At 34.9% G+C, this 22,477-nt stretch overlaps 1 protein-coding gene across 1 annotated transcript in view; it reads left to right on the top strand.

The window, feature by feature from the left end:
• NRK (Nik related kinase) overlaps nucleotides 1-22,477 on the top strand; it is a 135,339-nt gene that overhangs the window by 47,033 nt on the left and 65,829 nt on the right. Inside the window, exons 3-4 of the mRNA XM_059385316.1 lie at nucleotides 17,380-17,436; nucleotides 18,767-18,838. Coding sequence (XP_059241299.1) covers nucleotides 17,380-17,436; nucleotides 18,767-18,838 — 129 coding nt within the window. The remainder of the gene's footprint in view (nucleotides 1-17,379; nucleotides 17,437-18,766; nucleotides 18,839-22,477) is intronic.

Here is a 22,477-nt window from a genome sequence, read left to right as displayed (position 1 = left end):
CAGTCTTTGTCCCCTTCATTCCCCCTCCATCCCCCACCTCAGTTTGGCCTGGAAGACTGCCTACATCTAATCATCCCATCAGCACCACCACCAACCACCTTCACCCAGTCAAGGTGGATGGTTCTATTCCTCTGTTCTACTCAGCTACCACTTAGGCTCCTCTTGGGAGATTTTTTTCCCCCCCTTCAAGATTGCCTTAAATATCTATAATAATCTGTGAATCTTCCCTGCATTTAAATGCTTGTTGCACTCTTTAACAGCTGCTGACACACACCACAGGGGTCCATTTCAGTATGACAATTATGAAACAATTTCACTGCCTCTCAAAGTCCACACCAGGAGTGGTAAATTCAGGAGAGTGAGAGGAGAGATAATGGAAGGTAACTGTGTTTGTTGGAGAGAAAGCTTAATTTTTGCAGGTACAGTATCCTTCTTAAGAGGGCCCCTGAGCTCACAGTCTTTCAGGTGCTATCCCATAAATATATAGGGATTTTCTGACTTCTCATAGTTGATTTAAGGGCTAAACAGTGAAAAATATAAGCTAAGCCTAAAGAAAGCACCTTGTGGTTGCAGAAAGTGTCCCAAGAGCCAAAGATGGAACAATTTGAGCATTAAAATAAAGATAATAAAAACTATAATCCAGATAATAAAATAAATACCTAAGAATCCATGCAGATATAAAATAAATGACTGAATAAATAAGGAAGAAGGAGCAACTCTTTTTGCAGAAGAATTTCAACTCATAAATGATGAAGGAATGAGAAAGATAGGAAAGTCACCATGAGAACACCACAGTACTGACTGGTACAGGCAGATCAACCCATACATTCAAAAAGTAGTGGGCAAAAACTTAAAAAGAAACAAGATATTTACAGAGCCTCTATATAGAGTCCTCCAATATTTATGGATTAAAAAGAGAGTAACTTTATAATGGAGAAACCAGGCAGATACTATCATAACCAAGGGATTAAGGATAACATCACCAGTAATAAGACCTTCCAATACGATGTACCCTCAATCCAATACATTGAGAGGCTCGATTCTTCTCCAAAATCCATGATCTCAGTCTAACTATGAGAAAACATTAGACAAACTCAAATTGGGGGACATTTTACAGAATGCCTGACCAGTATGTTTCAAAAGTGTCAAGGTCATAAAAGACAAGGAAAAGCTGAGGAACTCTCGCTGATGGGAAAAGAATGAGGAAACACAACAACTAAAGGCAATATGGCATCCTGAATCAGATGCTGGAACAAAAAAGAATAGTAGGAAAAGTGGTAAACTCTGAACAACTAGTTTGGTCAGTGATATTATAACATTGTTATTCTCTTAGTCTTGACCACTGTACCATGATTATGCAGGATATAAACATTATAGGAAGCTGGGTGAATGGTTTATGGATCTTTCTGTACTATCTTTGCAAATGTTTTGTAATTCTAAAAATATTTCAAGTAAAAGGCTATATATATATATATATATATATATATATATATATGTGGATTTTCTGACTTCTCATAGTTCACAATGGAATAAAGGTATATGTATTAAAAATAAGAGCAACTTCTAAACTACCTCATGACAGCGACTCATGACCAAAACAACAGTGAAGACCCTTGGAACCAGAGTATTTTGGTTTGGTGGAAGCTCAGGTGTTGGCTCAGATAGTGGATTTGTTTTTATAATTGTCTTGATGAAGGAAACTTTGCAGTATTTCAGCAGCTGTTAAGGGTTGCAACAAACATTTAAACCCACACAAATGGCAAAGGCCCCTGAGCTACTACTTATGTAAATATTATAATTTGGGGCTGAAAAGAGTTGGATTTTTTGCATTAATAAATCAAATTGGTATAAAGAAATAAATCATGTGCCTTTGCTACTTTTCTTTGTAGCCTTCTAAATCTGTTTCTGTATTTGTCAAAGACTTACTAAGGAAAAAGATACTAGTCTTTAAATCTTGTAGTTATTGCAATGTCAAGATAATCTTTTCCTCATTTAGATTCTCCTAACACAGCCATTTGTCAGTCAATTCTGGGAAAACCCAGTTCACTCACTTCTTTTTTCTGTTTGGTCCAAGGAACACTGCTTAGCCTAGGGAGTACTCTAGGTGGCATAGCTCTCAAAAAATATTAAGTCAGGCACTTAAAACAAACCAAAGCAAAAAGTAATCAACAAAAGTCAAGAGATTTTTTTATAAGTTTTAATTTGGTTATGAAGTCCCAAATGAATATTTTTTCTTGCCTTAAATATATTTTACTATTGAAAAAAGTTTATTGCATAATGATCTTAAAATTCAAAGTTTATTACATAATGATAAAAATTTTGGTAAAAAATTTGGTATATGCATATAGAAGTATATGTAAAGCCACCAAAGAATATATGCTAAAAGTGAAGCTAAATTGATAGGAATACAAGGAGATATTGATCCATCCTCAATCAAAATGACAGTCTTTGATGCCTCAGAATTTTACAGATCTAGTTGACAAAAAATTAATAAAAATGCAAATAGCAAGCTTCTTTCATCGAAATATGTAGAATTCTACAACCAGGTATTAGAGAATAAGCATTCTTTCCCAACACTTAAGAGACATTTTGAAAAATTTACTGTATGTGTAGCTATAAAGAAAGCCTTAAATATTAAAAAAATCTGTATCCTGCAGAACATACTCTATGGCCAAAATTCAGTGCAATTTAGAAAGCCACAACAAAATCTTCATGTATTTAGAAATTGAACACATGCATATGTACATAATTCATACAGCAATAAATATTTTAACATACTGAAAATTTATTCAGATATTATCCAATCCAATAATACTTTTGATTGAATAAGAACAATATTTTGAACCTTACATGCATATCAAATAATAGTAAATAAACCTATTGCACAATAATTCATAAATACTTGGTTGATTAGAAAAATGTGTTGTCAAAATAAATGAATATAATCAACAATAGTAAGAAGATAATTTAATGTATGAAGAACACTTTTTTCAAGTCCTTTTGCAGCCCTAGATTTTCTGTCACACACTTCCCAGATCAATGCTTTGCAAACAAGCATTCAGTTAGTTTTTGTTGGCTTGAATACAGTAGAAAATAGTGAAAAATATACCTTAGTACAGTGTTGATGAATTAATTGAAAGTCATTCTTACCCAGTCATTAAAGTAGATTCCCCAAGGTTGTCTATTAGGCAACCAGGATCGATATATTGAAGTTACTTTAATTTAGATTTTGAAACAATTCAGATTGGTCTTCTTGAAAGTTCTGCTAAATTAATGAAGCATAATATAATTGTTTAATCTTTTCAAAAGGCAAAGTGACTCTTAAAAGTACATATTACAAATGCTTTCTTGTCCAAGTGGAGTATGGGTGAAGTATCTTCTCTGGACTCTACACTCTAATTTTAAGCCAGGTATGAATGTATGGTTTTTGAAAGATCTGATGATTAGTCATGTGGGGCTAGCTAAGATTATAAATAGGTCACCTAAACATAGTGGCCTAATTCTAGACTAATTATTGGGTTCCAGTCCCTGATTTATACTAACTCACTCTGAAAATAAATCTCATCAAACATATTTGTATTATTTAATATGTCCCAACATTGCTAGGCAAACACTTAGCTGGTTAAGGTAATATTTAAACAATGCATTTGTACCAGTTTTTGAATTCATAGAAATTTTTATAATAAAATACTTTTTTCCATTATAAATAGAGATTAAAATATTTTAAAAAGTCAATCATCCTGTTATACCAGCTGTTTTCTTTATATCCTCCAACTATTAGCCGTTTGCTCCATTAGATTAATCATGGACCTATCCTGAAGCTTATGATTATAACAGTAATATGTGATATTATAATCAATATGAGATCATGTAGAACCTTTACCTAATGAAGTATAAATGTTACATATAAAATTATATATGATTTTATATAATCTTTTTATATTATATATAATATTATATAAACTGTGACTTTGAAAATAGTCAAATATACAGACTCATTGATTGGGGGGGAATACTGGTCTGGATTTGTGAAATATTTTCAATAGGAGAATCTTAACTATAATTCTGATACTTCTAAGGATACTGTAACACTTCATTTGTACCCTTATTAAGAAAATTGCCACATTGTCTCCTGCATTATGGTAGTTTGTGTATCTTTATTACTATACTAAAAGTTCCTTAAAACTAGAAATGGTAAATTATTTTTATAATGCCTTGCCTGGTGTCCAGCATATGGGTGGAATTTAATAACTACTTCTTAAATATGGAAGTTGTATGAAGGAGTGAAAAGAGCACCGGAGTGGGAAAAGAACTTTGGGCTTAATTGTGGCTATGCTACTAATCTAAGAGATTAGTATTGGAAAATACAGCAAGAAAAAAAGGTAAAGCTATTTGAAGGAGGAAAGAAAAAAGTGAAAATTGTGAAGAAAGCAAAGTTGGTTTCTTTATGATCCCACAATCCCCTTAGATTTCATTTGTCCTTTCCTTCAAATCTGGGAATCATTGCTACACTCCCACATTACTTCCCACTAACAGTCTTCCTTTGTGTGTCTATATATGTATATACACTCACAGGGATGCAGATTTTATTACAATAGGCAGATATTTTATATGAATGTGTATGTTCAGCCTTATCAATCAATCTTATTGTTGCCTTTGTCACTTAGTCTTCCATATTACTTTGCTAGATTTGACTTGCCTCAGTGGCTTTCCTCTTTTAGGTAGCCTTAACTAAGATCTTCCTGTACTTGTAGTTTATTCTCCTGTGTACTAGCATCATTCCCTTTTTATTATGTTACAAATTTCAGCTCAGCATCTTCTAGGTGGCTCTATCCGCTGTCCTTTTCCCTGAACCTACCTCTGTTTGCCACACAACTCTGAGGAATACACTGAGGGGTTTAACTTTGAACCTTTAGTTGATTTCATACCCTGGATCTCATTTCTGTACATTTGAAGTAAATAGCCTGTTATTGACAAATCCAGCACTATAGTAGCCAAAATGTGCTGAAATTCCCACCACCTAGATAATTACATAGGGTTAAAAAGGCCCCCAGAAGCAGACATCTCCAGTTAAAATGCATAAGTAGTACCTTAGTAAGAAGGAAGGTCACTGGACAAGACCTTCTTGATACTTTGATAAAGGAAGCTTGCTAATGCTTTGATATTGAAAAGACCAGAGAAGGATCCTAAAGAAATGGGGCGGCAGAGTGGAGTGTTAAGGGAGTAAACATCTGACTAGAGCATAGAGCATTATCCACAAAGGTCAATTCAAGGAGAGGTATCTTTAAAATCAACCTAGGGGCTAGAATGAAGATCCCCCCCCCCCTTTTTTTAGGCTGGCAGGAACTAGGAGTTAGTGGTAAATTACCATATTGATATTGATGGAATACATCTTTTACTTTCTTTATACATCTATGCCTGATAGCATTGGTTAGACTATAAGAGTTATTGGTATTTCTCGGGCTATCTTCTATGGAAGCCATTTTTTTCCTATTCTTTTTCAGTCTTTTATACTCCGTGCCTGTTCTCTTACTTTTCCCACTGCTACTTCCTTTTCCATTTTCCCTCCTCCTTGGCATTTCCCCAAGGTTTAGTTCCATCCCATCAAATGCAGATTCTCCTAAGGTGCCTTTGAGAACCACTAATCACTGCTATAGATTGTGGAGACAATTCTGTTTATAAGGACTTTTTTTTTTTCTGTAATGCATCAACATCCTCTCTACCTTAGCTTCATGCTAAGGGCTGCTGTGTTTGTCCCTCTGTGATAAACGTGGGAGATTTGAGAAACCTGTTTTGATTGGGTAGACTTTGAAGTAAAGCTGTTTCTTTTTGTTGAGTCCCTCTCCATCCCCATCACCCATCTGTCTCAGTGATTTTCTTTCAACTAGTTATGCTGTTTGATAGAATTGGAAACACGGCAGCTTACATCTGTCTGAGCAGATGGAATGCATTTTGCATGAGTGTTAACTGATTCATGCATTGCATAAAGAAAGCAATCTGTGCTAAAACATTGTGACATTGTAATGAAGCATTATCTGTTGTGTGTTGAAACCTGTTTGCTCATAGAAAGTTTAATTCTTTGCCTTTGCCCGTGACCTCACACACTACCTACATGGTCAAGCCAAGAAAAACTTTAAAGACAACAAGTATACTGTGACAATGGGAGAACATGAAAACGGAAAGGAAAAAAAAATCTTGATACAAAGGTGGCTTTGATAGCTGAGTCCCCTTTTATTTTTGTAGTGTATGGTCATTCTGAGAGAGAAAAAAGATTGTGGGGGAAGAAGGCTTCCCCCATGAAGTACTAAATTGTCATATTTCACTAGGTCATGATTTTACTCTGCTTTATAAAGCATTGGGAAAGTTTTTAGAGTGTTTGACAAGGTATGGACCTTAGTCTCACAGTTTCCTTAGCATAAGCACATTTACAGACTGTGTCTTTAAACTTGAATTTGTGACCAGCAATGAAAGTTTTATAATGTCACCCCTTTCTAGCACCAATCCTCAGTACCTTTGTACTTCTGTCCCCTGTAGACTGTGATGTGCTTTCATATAACAGTGCATTGAGGTGTCTCCTTAGTTGCCTACTATTAGCTATTCATTTACTTCCAGCAAATGTATGTATCCTGCAGCCAAGAACACTGCACTTTAATTTCCTATTTTGTGCAATTCACTGTTTGAATGTTGTAACACAATAGAGAGCACTTCCATTTGCAAATGATGTTACTACGTATTTTGACCTATTTTTCCCTGCAGGAGTAATAACAAGGGTAATAAAACTTAGTTGAAGCTGCCGTATAAGCACACAAACTCTCTCAAATTATAGGGAAGTTTCTAAGCTACAAAGCCACTGAAACCACGAAGGCCCTCTTCCGACTCCTTTCATAGTTCTAATAAGCAAGACCATGACTGTCCCATATTTCTGGATGAAGAAAAACATTATTCTGTTTGATTATGCTGGTGGTTCAGTAGCTTTTTAACTACAAAATTTCTGTTTCAGTACATATTTTTTGGCTCCATTTAGCTAAGGTTTGGGTAATTTGGGGGTTTGCTAAGAAAAAAAAAAGAGGTGAGGAACTTGGAGATATCAGCATCTCATGTACTCACAGTTGACATAACAAAAGTGAGTATAAACAGCAGATCTTCGGTGAAGAAACTTTGGGAGTAGTAGCTATGGATTAGAGGAAGTATGGATAACAATTAAGTAATATCACCTGACAAAACAAACATGAACTAGTTTGGCAAGAACATTAGCAATTTTATTACTTATGTAGGTTCATACCTTGACCTTGAACAGTTCATATCTTCTCCCTTGAGGCTTTCTGACTGAATAGAGCTCTGAAGAATTTTGAGTGGCTTCACAGTGGAACCACGAAGATGATTATAAGGTCAGGAAGATTAAATTAACCTGTAGACAAATAATGGCCTTTGAGTTCCTGGAGTACTCTGCTATGGTGAAGAATTTTAGTCTTTGCCAGGAAACCCCACTGTATCATGGGGCACATTGGACTTTGGGCTTCCTCTAACTCTTCTCCCACATAAGCTGGCATGAAAGTTGTGTAATTTCTACCACTACACACACATATACATATAAACACCTTTGCCTGTATATCTCCTCCCAATTTAGAGCTCCACGTGGAGACTGATTTGGTTTAGTTCAACACATTTGTTGCATGCTGGTTATGTACCAGGCATTGTGCTAGAATCTAAAGATATATAGAAAAAAATTGCCTCTAGAGAGCTGCCAGTCCAGTAGTGGAGATGCATAGGTAAATAGACTTACAGTTGACCCTTGAACAAGGTGGGGTTTAGGGGAACCAGCCCCCACATAATCAAAATTCATGTATAACTTTTGACTTTCTGAAAACTTAATGACTAACAGTCTACTGCTTTTGACAGCCTTACTGAAAATACAAATAGTTGATTAACACATATTTTGTAAGTTATATATGTATTATATGTTATATATGCATATATGTATTATACTGTATTGTATATAATAAATGAAGCTAGATAAAATTTAAAAATTAAGATTTTATTTATTTATTTGACAGAGACAAGCAAAGAGAGAGAGTTTGCACATGCGCGCATATGTGCACAGTCAGGGGGAACAGCAGAGGGAGAGGGAGAAGCAGGCTCTCACTGAGCAGAAAGCCAGATGTGGGCTTCATCCCAGAACCCTGGGATCATGACCTGAGCTGAGTGACTGAGCCACCCAGGTACCTGAAGAGAATAAAATGTTAAGAAAATAATAAGAGAGAGAAAATACATTTACAATACTCTGCTGTACTTATTGATATCGTAAGTTTCATATATTTATTGAAAAAAATCTGCATATAAGTAAACCTGTGCAGTTCAAACGTGTGTTGTTTAAGGGTCAACTATAATTAGGTAAGGGGATTTATGAAGCCTCAGGATTATGATATACCAGCTTATAATGTAAGTTTCATTTATGTAGCTAACACAATTTGAATGCAGATTTATTCTTATATTTTTAAAGATATGGCATTTCTTCATAGTGACCTAAAAGTGACAACTGTCTTTAAACAATATATATAAAGTCCAGCAACAATCTCTTTGTTACTCTTCTTGAAAGAAGAGTAGTTCCTGTGCCCCCCACCCTTGAACTGCAGTATTTGCCCTGAAAATTGTAGCATCTTGATTACAGAAGGCTTCAATCCTAAAGCGCCAAGGTTAAAATAGTATTTATGTAACTCCAGGCTTTATCTGCTCAAAGCCAGAAATATCTGCTGCTGCTTATTCTGAATTCTCTCCAAAAGAAGAAAGTCACACCCAAAATGAATTCTCCAACTTTGAAACACTTGGCTGGTATCAAAACTTTTGCAGTGATGGGGTACTCATGCAAATATCAAATCAGAAACTCTCTTCAGTGATCTTTGTCCGGAAAATGATTATTGTCTCAAAATCAAACGTAATGAGCATGATTTTTGTGGCCTAGCAAAATCCCACTAGGCTTGGTGAGAGTTTTACAAAATGTGAGTCTTAATCTTGTCAGTTATCAAATAGTACTTCAAATATTTACACATTTGTAAGTCTCTTAAAACTTTTAAAGCAAATCTAAAGCTGAAGTCTGTGGAAATCGCTAAAGGAGCTCTACAAACAAGCTACATCTCTTCCTTTGGCAATCTTTAGAAATAAATAAATCTTACTGATGAAATTGTGAAGTTGAAGGCTGACTGACATGTTCTCATGATGTTCCCAGCTCTACCCACTCATCACTACTACCAATCTGTGCTAGATTCCCTCTAATCTCAGCCACACCTCTGAACCCTAACTGCTCCAAATTCATCAATCCTTAGGGGTTGTTGAGCCTACTGGTGGTGATTAAGAGTAGAAAGGGAAACAAAATGAAAAGACTTTCAAATAATAACCAGACCACTAATACTTCTCATTTCAGTCTAAAGTCCCTGCTTAGAGACATGGATATGGACTTGCTAATTTTGAAAGTTCTCTCTAGCCTCATGTCTTTATTTTTCTGCCAACACAATGCTGACATAAACTACCCTGTTAGCCATATTGTCTCATCCCTCCACAGCACAGCACAAAGTACTCCCAGATGCTGTTTATGACTGCACTCTTGGTGGCCTTGAAGCATCACTTGATTTGTTTGTTAGGAGAAAGCTGGCATTCAAACAAATGACTAGAAGGAAAAAAACTGTGTGAATAAAAAACAAGGTTACCAAATGGACATGAGTGTAGTGAGCGCCTTGTGGCCTTCCGCCACCACAAAACCAATTGAAAAGAAAGAAAGAATGCCTTGGGGATTATGTGGTTTAGATTTGCCAACAGAAGGCGAAGCAAATAACTGAAAGGACAGTGTAGGAAGTGCTGAATAGTTGACAGTCTTTCCACAACAGTTTCCTTAATTGCATGATTAAAAATAAAAATTTTAGCCTAATCAAAATTACAAGGCCATTAAGGACTGTCTTGTATTCTTTCTGGGGAAAAACATAGTAATTAACTGCCACAGAATGATGGATTTTTCCAACACAGCTGTCACAACTGCTATTTTAAATCATTTGTTATGGTTTAAAATGTGTAATCCCCAAGAAATTGATCATTACTGCAATTCAGTACTAATTTTTCAGTGCCTTAACCACTCTGAGTTTTACATTCAGACCATTAACTAACAGAAGTCAGTCATAAAATACTAAACAACTAATGGTTAATTTTCATGATCACTTATTTTCAACAAGATATTAATTAAAAAATTGTACACTGAATTTTCTAGCATAGCATAAACAGGGGCATTCTCACATCCTCTTCTTTTCATCTTTTTATGTCCACTCCCCCTTTTTCCTTTCCTTTTCTTTTTTTTTTTTTTAAAGATTTTATTTATTTATTTGTCAGAGAGAGAGCGAGCGAGAGCGAGCACAGGCAGAGTCAGAGGGAGAAGCAGGCTCCCTGCGGAGCAAGGAGCCCGATGTGGGACTCGATCCCATAATGCTGGGATGATGACCTGAGCTGAAGGCAGCTGCTTAACCAACTGAGCCACCCAGGCGTCCCACCTTTACTTTTCTTCTTTGGTATCTGTACCTTATACTTGACATATCTTTTAACCTTTGTTCATGGCGTGTCATTCATTGGTTCTACCCTACCCTTCAGAATTTGTTAAAATGTTATGCCATATTGGTCCAGTTGATATTCTACCTCTTCCAGGAAGCTTTTCAGTCACTCTATTCATCATTCACTCAACTATTATTTATTAAAATGGTCTTATGTATCAGCCATTGTGATAGACACTAGGGATACCAAAATAAAAGAAATCTATTCCAAGACTTTAAGAACTTTTATGTTTTACCGAATTTTATTGATGGGGTGACTAAATCCTTGATATAACTATGAGCTTCACAACTAGATTTTATTACCTTAATGTATTTTTTCATTATCACTGTCTTATGTAATTAATTTACCCTTTTATTATCAGTGTGGTTCTGTACTTAATAAAAGATTTGTGAAGACTGAGTCCTAGCTAAGACTTATCACCTATTCTCTCTTTTAGCACTAACCCTCTCCCTACTTTCCTTTCCATGACTGTATCTATCCCTTAGATTTGCTAATAGAAATAATTAATAACTGGAACAGTTATTTATCTCCATCTGAACAGGGCCAAAGGAACAGAACAAGCTTACAAAACAAAAATGGAAATCTTAAGATGATGTGTACAAAAAAGAAGTATGGTGGACTGGTTGGTAGTTAGAAGTCAACAAGGCTAATTCTTAAGTGACCAGGATACTGAAAATTTACAATTTTCTTCTGCAATATAGTTTGATTCTGGATCTCTAGTGTATAAATTGACCTGCTATATTACTTTTGAGTTATTCCCCTAAATTGGAAGTAATCTGAAAGGTAGTATTTTGACTTTCCAAGAATAAATTTAAGAAGTTTGGTGTTTAATGAAAACTAGTACAAGTCCACTTTGTAAACTAGAGAATTCTTTTATGACTACCCCTTCATTTTTTGTTATATATATAAAGATATCCCTGCACTGATTTTTGTTTAAAGCAGGCACATATACCTTTTAACAATGTTTTTTTATGTGCCCAGTATTCTAAATTCAGGAATGTGCCACATTTTCTATTGATAGGATAGACCCAGAATGATAATGTTCAGGTTGGAGGCATTGCAGAGCAATAGAACAGTCATAAAGTGTTTTGCCTGGGGGAAACAGACTAAATAATGCTGCTTATTTGATTATCTAAATTAATTACTTAAGAACACAAATTCTTGCTAAATTGAAATCAACACATTGAGGAATTTATGTTCTTTCCTGGATAATTTCAGGTGGTCCTGGAAAAAGAATACACATTTGTCCCAATTACTGTCTTTTAGACAGCCCTAGAAAATAGTTGTAGGAACATAAATTACTCAGGGATTTGTTTTTTAGGATTTTATTTAAGACCTTCACATGGCAATACATTTTCATTCTCTTAAACCCTTTAAACTGTATTTAAGCTGTATTTGGCACCCAAGGATTCATGTTGACAATTAGCCTTTGCATATGGTTCTATTCTCTAATTGTTTCATGTGTATACATTGTAAAAACTGTAAATTCCTCTAATAAAATCGAGACTTGTCACATTTTGTCTTTTCACTTCTCCAACCACCCACCTCATTTTTACCTCCCTTCACACTTTGAATATCCCTTCTCACTCATTTTTACTTTGTTCTCCATTCCAGGGACAACCTTTCCTGGAACTCTTCAGACTCTAATAATTTCCTTTCTCCACCTTCTGTTTCCACCAACACCTAACTGCTCATTGCCATTCTTGCAGTTATCTAATCTGATCATCCAACTTATGATAAAGTGTTAATGACAAATAATAACTCAGTGTGTCTTTCTCTTAGTTAACATTTGAATAATCAGGGAGTTTTATTACCTTAATAAAATTGAGGACATTATGAATGATTTTTGCACTTTTGCAGGTAGTGGGGTGGAGGGGGATTTTTTTGAGTACTTGACCTTCTGTTGTCCCTTAAATTATATGAGATGCATCTATTAATAATTAAACTTGAATAAGTTGAATGAGCTTGATGACAAGACAAAGAACTGCCTGAGGTGAAGATATAGATTACTTGATTCTGAATGTCAGTAGGTTTAAACTTCACGTCCAGAATGGCTACAAATCATTGTTACTACATATCATCTTCTGTTATTCAAATATGAGAGGGTCTGTGAACTTACACAATAGATTTAAGCAACAGTTTCTTTTCTTATAATAGGAGTAGGGGCTAGGAGAATTTTCTTCTCTTTGCTTTGTGATGCTTGAGAATTTATTAAAAAGTCATACATTGCATGCAAACTCTGTTTCAGGAATCTTTGCTAATACAGTGAAACTAGTGACTCCTGCATGATACTAGTGGTATTATTGATTGTAGGGGAAAAAGCAGAGAAAAGCCCACATCTATAGTTTAAGACTTTCTGTGTGATTTTACTGTATAATATTCACAAAGACCAGCAAAAACTGTGAGGTTATTTAACACTCAATCTAGAATTCAAAACCAAACTTCTTTTTTTTAATATCTCTACGTGTCTTTTCAACAAATGGTGTTTAAAATTAATTTCTTATAAAACATATACTGCAAATGAAAAAAAGGTACATTCTAGAAATTGGATTTGCTGGTTTTGGTTCAACATCTCATTGAGGGAGACGACCTATGACAACATGGCCTTCAGTTGAGATCACAGAACAGCTTCTATATGGCCAGTGAACCACAAGGTGGCACCACTGAACAATTAGTTTATCTCAAGATGACTTCTAGATCTCTGGATAAACGCTGGAAGATAGTGTTACCCCTTAGCAAAACTAACATCAAACACTTCTAATGAATAGAGTATGAAAGAGAAAACTTGTAACTTTACCTTGGAGAAACTTGGCAGACATCACTTTCACCAAATACTCAAGATTAACATCACTGGTGATCAGTCATGGTCATACCAAATACTCCTGGTGTGATGTGGTGAGAAGGGCACTTCACCTCTCTGATGTTCTTTTCCCAAACCCATAACCTCAGTCTAATTATGAGAAAACATCAGACAAACGCAAAGTGAGGTATGCTGTACAAAATACTTGACCAGTACTTTTGAAAACTGTCAAGGTCATGAAAAACAAGAAATACTAAGAAACTATCACAGATTGAAAGGGCCTAAGGAGGTATAATGGCTAAATGGGATGTAAAATCCCAGTCTGAGACTTACAAGAAGGATATTAGTGAAAAAACTGGGGAAATAGGAATAAGGACTACAATGTGGTTAAGAGTAATAATATTGATTCTTACTTGTGACAATTGTGCTTTGGTCATATAGGATGATAACATTAAAATAATAATAATAAAAATATGTTAACATTAGAAGCAGTTAGGATAAACTGGAGGATAAACAGAAATGGTCTGTATGATCTTTGAAACTATTCTTGAAATCTAAAATTATTTGAAGTGAAAACTTACATGTCAAGGAATTCTCAAAAATACTAGGTTAACAAGCAAAAATTTTCCATTTTTTACTTAAATTCAATTAGCCAACATGAATCATTAGATTCAGATGTAGTGTTCAATAATTCATCAGTTGTATGTAACACTCAGTGCTCATCACATCACGTGCCTTCCTTAATGCCCATCACCCAATCTTGAAAAATGGTTAGGCATATTAAACCAGATATGGTTTCAAGATCTGGAGTTTAATTCCTCTATAGACACAGTGAATATGTTTACCAAACCCCACATTAGGATACTTTGTCTGACAAAATGTGTTCATGCAACTCTCAAGTGAGATAATAAATCACAGGTAATAAGAACCAAGTTGGTTATCTCTGTTCTATGGCCTTTGGTGACATCTTTTAAAGACATTCCGTTATCTCACTAAATGTGTGTCATGAGTATGATAACTGTGTATTCTAACCTAGCCTTTTAAAAGCTCTGTGGTTTACTAACCACTGGTCATATGAGACAACATATGGCTATTATCCTTCCTAATGTGCCACATATTTGAGTAACACAGAATAGAAATTTGGCCCATAAGTATCCTCTTAGAGTCAAAGAAGGAAATATTTTTAACTCCTTTAAGGATGTATGAGAACCAGTTTTCAAGCTGTCATATTTGTGCATACAGATGTGGGAAAATTTTGACTAACTAGGCTTTTATAAATGATTAGGAAAACAATAATTTGTAAGTCAAAATAAAATAATTAATTTTAAATAATAAAAACTTGGATGCCTCAGTGTCTTAGTGGGTAAAAGCCTCTGCCTTCTGCTTAGGTCATGATCTCAGGATCCTGGGATCAAGTCCTGCATCAGGCTCTCTGCTCAGCGAGGAGCTTGCTTCCTCTTCTCCCTCTCTCTCTCTCTCTCTCTCTGCCTGCCTCTCTGCCTACTTGAGATCTCTGTCTGTCAAATAAATAAAATCTTTAAAAAAATAATAAATACAATAAATAAAATAAGTTTTAAAACAATAATTTGTAAGAGCAAAATTTAAAAAAAAATGTGTATTTTCTCCCAGAGATGCAAGTGAACATGGGAGTTTCCAACATATTCACATATCCACATACAAAAGAATGAAATTGAACCCCTGTTTTACACCATTCACAAAAATTAACTCAAAATGTATTAAAGATTTAAATAACCTGAAACTTGAATATCCTAGAAGAAAGCATAGGAGTGAGGTATGCTGTACCTCACTTGAGGAAAATCTTCTTGACATTGGTCTTGGTAACACTTTTTTGGGTATGACACCAAAAGCACAAGCAACAAAAGCAAAAATAAATAAGTGAGACTACATCAAACTAAAATTTCTGCACAACAAAAGAAATCATCAACAAAATAAAAAGGCATCATATAGAATGGTAGAAAATATTTGCAAACCATCTATCTGATAAGGGGTTATTTATTCTCTCACAGTTCTCAAGGCTAGAAGGCTACAGGGCCATTTTCCTCCTGAAAGTTCTAAGGAAGAAGATTTTTTCCCTCTTCATAGCTTCTAGTGGTTGTCAGCAATCCTTGGAATCCCGTGGTTTATCGCTGCATCACTCCAGTTTCTTCTGTCTTCACATTGCTATCAAATTTTTGTGTCTGTGTCCATGTCTCTGTGTCCAAATCTCCCTCCCCTTTCTCTTGCCAAGACTGCAATCACTGGCCACTGTAATCCAGTATGACCTCATTTAACTTGATTACATGTGCAAAGACCTTATTTTCAATTAAGGTCACATTCTGAAATTATGCATTAATCTAAATTTGGGAGAGACACTATCTAACTCACTGTAGCCCCCAAATCAATTCTTCTGCTAGATAAGGCATTATATTTTCAGTTGAAACCTTACTCCTGTAAATATAAAACTGGATTTTTTCTATGACTACAAGTTGAAATATTTTTAATGATTTTATTTATTTAGAGAGAGAGAGAAAGAAAGAGAGTGGGAGAGTAGGGGGAGAGCTGGGGGAGACAGAGTGAGAGAATCTCAAGCAGATTCTGCCCTGATCATGTAGCCTCCACCTGGAGATCAGTCTCATGACCCTGTGTTCATGAGCTGAGCTGAAACCAAGAGTTGGATGCCTGACTGTGCCTCCCAGGTGTCCCTATAAGTTGAAACATTTTAAAAAGCACCAGCCACAAAATGAAAGCTCTGATTCCAAACATCTATGTCCTTTTTTTAAAAATTTATAAATCTATAACTTGTACTTGCATTTAGGATAAGACTAAATTTTTAGAATTCATAATGTTTTCAATAAGAAAGAATCTTTTGGGGGCCCCTGGGGTTCAGTTAAGTGTCTGGCTTGGTTTAAGCTCAAGTCATGATCTCAGGGTCCTGAGATAGAGCCCTGTATGGGGCTCCATGCTCAGTGCAGAGTTCTTCCCCCTTTGTTCCTCCTCTTGTTTCCATTCTCACTCTCTAAAATAAATAAATAAATAAAATCTTAAAAAAAAAAAAAGAATCTTTCAGGACTTCTTCCTTCCATAAATATCATTGGTTCTCATGACTGAAGGCTTGCTAAACAGTTTACAGGTCATTGGATTACTTATGTATCACTCTTACCTGTGATCCTTATGGGGAAAAAAAAAAAACCTTGTTTGGTGTATAAGAGGAGTCCACTGGGAATATATGTCTACACAATACCACATAATCAGTTGAAAAATGTTGAGTATTAACATCGCCTTTTCCCCTATCTTCAATCTGAAATTTTTACTTTTCATATAGATGCTCTGGTGCCATGTAAATCAACTTAAAGATACTAAGAAATCAGTGCTTTCAAATGGGCAGTTATGTCCACTATTTTAATACAAACACAAAAAAGGAAAACTACTCCTTAAACTTGCTTGATTTTTCAAGTGAGCCAGTTGGAATTCCTTTAAATATTCATAGTTTAGGGGTGCCTGTGTGACTCCATTCGTTAAACACTGAACTCATGATTTCAGCTCCGGTCATGGTCTCATGGGTCTTGGAATAAAGCCCCGCATGGGGATGATTTAACAATTCTATACATTACTCAGTGCTCTTCAAGAGAAGTGCACTTTTAATTCCTTTTACCTATTTCACCCATCCTCCCACCTCCCCTTTAGTAACCATCAGTTTGTTCTCTATAGTTAAGAGTCTATTTTTTTTATTTTTTTAATTTTTTTTCTCATTTGTTTTGTTTCTTATATTCCACATATGAGAGAAATTATGTGGTATTTGTCTATCTCTGACTTATTTCACTTAGCATTATACTGTCTAGTTCAGTGTTATTGCAAATAGCAAGATTTCCTTTTTTATTGCTGAATAATATTCATATATATACATATATATCCATCTTCTTTATCTATTCATCCATGAATACTTCTTGATTATATGGATAGCATTTAATGTTTATTACTATCCTGTGTTTCAGGGACTCCATGAAAAAACTGGTGCATTTACAGCTGTTAAAGTGATGAATGCTCGTAAGGTAATATATCTTGTCCATATTCTGTTCACTTAATGGACTATGGTATTGAGATAAACAGCTCGGAAAATATTTGTTTTTTAATCATTATTATAGATAATTATAATTATGTTAATCTGGATTTTTATATTTGTCATTTAATATTAATTCTGTTAGTATAGTATCTTTGTTATAGATTTAATATATTTACACATAAAAAAATGTTTCACAGTGAAAGGTCCACATATTTTGGCATTCTATAAGAATGAAGAAAATATCTATATTCCTGACTATTTCTAGTTGATTATCTGTTTCTAGGGATAGCAAAGAGGAGAGTTCCTCTAATATTATGTTCATCCTTCTGTGTTTCATCACATATTTTTCCCTGTCCCAACGTTTCCTTTTGAGAACTGAGACCATTAGATTCTCTGTGATGGGTAGAAGGAAAGAACTTGTCAAGGATGTACATTTTTCAGACATTTTGTGACTGATGAGCAAGAGAGACAGTTTAACTGGAACTGTTCCTGCTAGCATTCATAAATTTGGGTCATGGTTCATAGCATATTGTCATAGAATTTGCTAAGCACTGATTTCTGTCTTCTTTCTTCAGCATGACTGCCTCACTTTCTCAAGATAATATTAGCATGAACATAGAAAAGGTCAAAAAATTTTCACTTCACTATACCCTAAAGAAAAATGATCAAATGTTATGATTGAAAAACTATATATATTCACTGAACTGTTGTCAATGTCATAAACTTCTTTTCCAATTTGTGCAGGGAGTTAATTGCTGAAATGATTTAAGGAGTTTTACGTCTTTTATTTTAACAATAAACGTCAAATGTTGAAAAAAATGTTGCAAGCCAATGTGAATTTCAAGAGCTTTTGAAGTTTTGTGGGTTTATTTTGCCCTACAAACCATGGCTTCCAAATAATAAACCTAGTACTTTTTGAGTGCTACCTTCTAAAATACTTATTTCCTTATTTTGACTTGAAAGAACTTTCACCTACATTTAATCTACATTTTAGATACTTTAACTTTTGAAATATTCAGAAAGTGTGTTCAGCCCATAAATAATATCAATTACTTTGTTTTGTAAGGAGAAATAACACTTTACTAACATCAAATTGTAATTTTCCCATCAATATGGCAGTTAAATCTGTTACTGTGAATTTAGTGCCAAGTTTCTGTATATATAAGAATCTTATTTAAGTAAAATTATTAGTGAAAATTCAGAGGAAGAATATCATGTTACTCTTCCATTTAGTGCCAAGAGAACACAAAACAATTAAAAATAAATCATTTTCAGAGTGTACCAATGCATCTAATAACATTTTGTTCTTGGTTTTACAGACTGCTTTACCTGAAATAGGAAGGAGAGTGAGAGTGAATAAATATCAAAAGTCTGTCGGATGGAGATACAGTGTGAGTACTGAAAGTCCCCATTAGCTCTCAAGTTGTCTTTCCTTTAATTTTCAAATTTAACCCTTTGTATCATTATCTCTAGAAGGCTGCCACTAACCTGGAAGTGATAACATGCTATCTTTTAACACATTCACATAGATTCAATCATTACATTTGAACACTAACATCTGTCAGAAAGCTGGAGCTAGAAGAAATGTTTCCCTGAACAGGTAAGTATTGACAGCAGGTGAAGGATGGATTATATCTACAGAGCATAGAGCCCTGTGGCTGAGAAGCAACACAAAAAATAACAAAACCAAGAGAAGATTTTGCCTTAAATTGGCCTTTTCAGGTCTTTTTTAACACCTTTATAGGATATTTCAGACTGGTTATTCCCCTAGTATGATTCTAAGAAGCATTGCTAAATGAAGACTACTCTTTTTTGTTGTAAGAACAATAGCAGACAAAACCATAGGTTATCCAGCCTAAAAGTCTTCCTGGCCATAGTACTCAAAAGTATAAAAGAGTCTGAAGATACTTTCTACTTGAAGCTTTTTAACTGTCTTACAAAGCAGTCTCCATGACTCTAATAATTTTCTGGCTCTTAAATAAGATCAGACAAATAAAATTCTTTTTTGGTAGATATTAGTGATCTATCAGAATATTCTGTGGACCTAAAAGCAGAATTCCTGCTCTTATCAATATAATTCATTGATATTTTTTTTTCCTACTTTCCTCCTTAGTTATCTGGTATTTGAATATTTTTCAACCTTTTTTGTCTTAATATATATGATCTCAGGATGTAAAATAACTTTTTCCACTAACACAATCACATTCAGAAAAACTTTGTATTTATATTAGAAAAGTATTGATAAATAGCTTCATGATCCATCTAGTAAGCACCAGGCTCTTGTTTTGTTTAGAGTGTATCTCAGGAGACAAAGCATATCCAAATGAAACAGATAGTACTGATTAATAGCATGCTTTGGTAGATCAAGAAGCTGCAAAGGGTAAAAAATGAAAAATATAATTGTCTGACTAATTTTGCTTTCATCAAATATTTCTGTTAATAAATCCCCTTCTTCCCCAAACCCTTTCTGGTATTCTTTCCACAGGGAAAAATATTTCAGTTCTACAATTGGGTGAAATTATAAAAGAAGTTGTGGTATCTTTGAGCTGCCTCTTTTTGACAAAAATTAGGATATTCATGCTACTCTGGGATGACCTGGCCCTGAGCCAGGAAATGCTATAGCATCATATTACTAGGATATGTGTGAGAGTTTTAAATTACCCGCTTGACCTGATGGATATAATGTACTTATGTGTTTCTCAAAAGCTCGACTTCCTGTTAATTGAGAATGGCAAACACACTAATGCTTTCCAAACATATCTGATCTTAGTTTATTGGTTTTGGGGGAGTTTACATTTATGTGGGAAACTCACTCTTAAAAGTTTCTTTAGTTGGGAACTTTGAACTCTATGATTATATATTTTAGTAAGAAAAATAACTGCTAGCTGATCAGCCAGTTAGCATCTCTAATCATCTTGAATCCTTTGGGATAAGTTTGTGACTTGCATACACATCTCTTTGAGTCAGGGGTTTATGGAAATAGCAATAATGTGGAAGTTCAAACACACAAGTGCCCATGTCTATCACTAAATGGCTAAGAAATACTTGGAAAACTGGTCCTGTCTCTCTAGGCCTCAGATTCCTCATAGGTAAAATGGCACCAGCATATTTGGCCTACTTATAAACAGGGTTAAAAATGTGGTCAAATACAACTGCATAGCTTCCTGGAGCCCAGCCATTCTATTCTTGCTTGGGGACATTAACTTTCTAAATCAGAAAGAAAGAAGAAAAAAGCTCTTTGATAATCAAACTACCAAATAAATTAAAGGACTCTGTCTGGCCCCTGCTTCTTTTACATGTTCTTTTTGTTCTTACCCTCACACCATCATCTCATTCCTATGGATCACACTCTATGAATTCATATTCCTGTCAGCACAACTATGGTGTCTTTCTAGGAACTTAGAGCGTACATACAGAATTGGTAGTTCCTGAGGTTTTTTTCTATATGACGGCAGATGTTGTTACCACTTCAAAGGACAACCACATCAGAGGGAAAGCAGAAAGTTCAGTGTTCCTATATGGAAAGATTTAGTCACAAGGATCAACTTTTAGCTTTGTGGAAAACAGGTTAACAGATTTCAAAGGGAGCTTATTAACTGAGCTTCCTTGGGAAGCTGGGATGAGACTGGAACTTGAACTTCTATATAATTCTCATGCTACAAGCTGATTGTTTTATTTATTTCTGCCTTTATTACATAATAAATACAGAGAGAGAAACTGTCATTGGGTTTCCAGCTGGAGAAACCAGGTCCCTCTCCTTCCCCCAAAGACAAATAGATATCTAGATTTATTTTCTAGTTGTTGAATATTTATGGATAAATCCACTGGAAAATTCCAGAGAAATGTCAAAGAATGTTCTGCAGCAGCTAGTCATTTCTCTGAGATTTCAAACTTTTTCCAAGATATATTATGAATACTTGGGGACATTTCAGAACCTAGTTCTTTGCCTTATATTTATTTCATACCTATTTTTAAAGTCTAACCACACTGTTGCTAAATATTAAAAAAAATGTCCATCTCTTCTATAGGGTCTCAGAGAATAAGCTAAAAAGGAAAATGATAACTGACTAGATACATTCAATTACCTACTAATTTCAGCTAAAAGATGTATTTTCCCCTACCCCTAGGTCATCAAGTCAAGCTAATAGAGGGAAATTTGGGGGAGAACTAAAGATAGAAGTTAGTTCCCTAATTACTTTACATGCCAATTGACCCTTTTCTGATTCATTGCCTCAGAGAAGTCAAAGGTATCCTTTTTCACTGGATTTCAGAACAGGAACTCAACTATTTTTAATTAAAAAGTCTTCTATTTTTAGTTTTTTGAGGAACCTCCATACTGTTTTCCACAGTGGCTATACCAATTTACATTCCTGCCAACAGTGCATAAATGTTCCTCTTTCTCCATATCTTTTCCAACATTTGTTATTTCTTGTTTTTTTTTAAATTTAGCCATCCTACTAGGTAAAATAAGTCAGACTCAGAAAGACAAATACCATATGATCTCACTCATGTAGAATCTAAAAAAACAAATGAATAAACAAATAGCAGAGTCAAACCTATAAATACAGAAAACAAAGTGATGGTTACCAGAGGGGAGAAAGTGAAGGGATGGGTAAAATAAGTGAAGGGGATTGGGAGATACAGGCTTCCATTTATGAGATGAAGAAGCCACAGGGATGAAAGGTGAGGATAGGGAATGCAGTCAATGGTATTATAATAGCGCTGTGTGGTGAAGGATGGTATCTATACTTGCGGTAAGCATAGCGTAACATATAGAGAAGTTGAATCACTATGTCATATGCCTGAAACTAATGTAACATTGTATGTCAACTATACTCAAACTTTTTTTTATCTTTTTTTTTAATATAATTTTTTATTTTTTATAAACATATATTTTTATCCCCAGGGGTACAGGTCTGTGAATCACCAGGTTTACACACTTCACAGCACTCACCAAAACACATACCCTCCCCAATGTCCATAATACCACCCCCTTCTCCCAAACCCCCTCCCCCCAGCAACCCTCAGTT

This window comes from Mustela nigripes, chromosome X (assembly GCF_022355385.1).
Source record: "Mustela nigripes isolate SB6536 chromosome X, MUSNIG.SB6536, whole genome shotgun sequence".
Taxonomy (NCBI): domain Eukaryota; kingdom Metazoa; phylum Chordata; class Mammalia; order Carnivora; family Mustelidae; genus Mustela; species Mustela nigripes.
The sequence above is the reverse complement of the archived record's forward strand: the minus strand, read 5'-3'. Positions and strand labels throughout refer to the sequence as shown.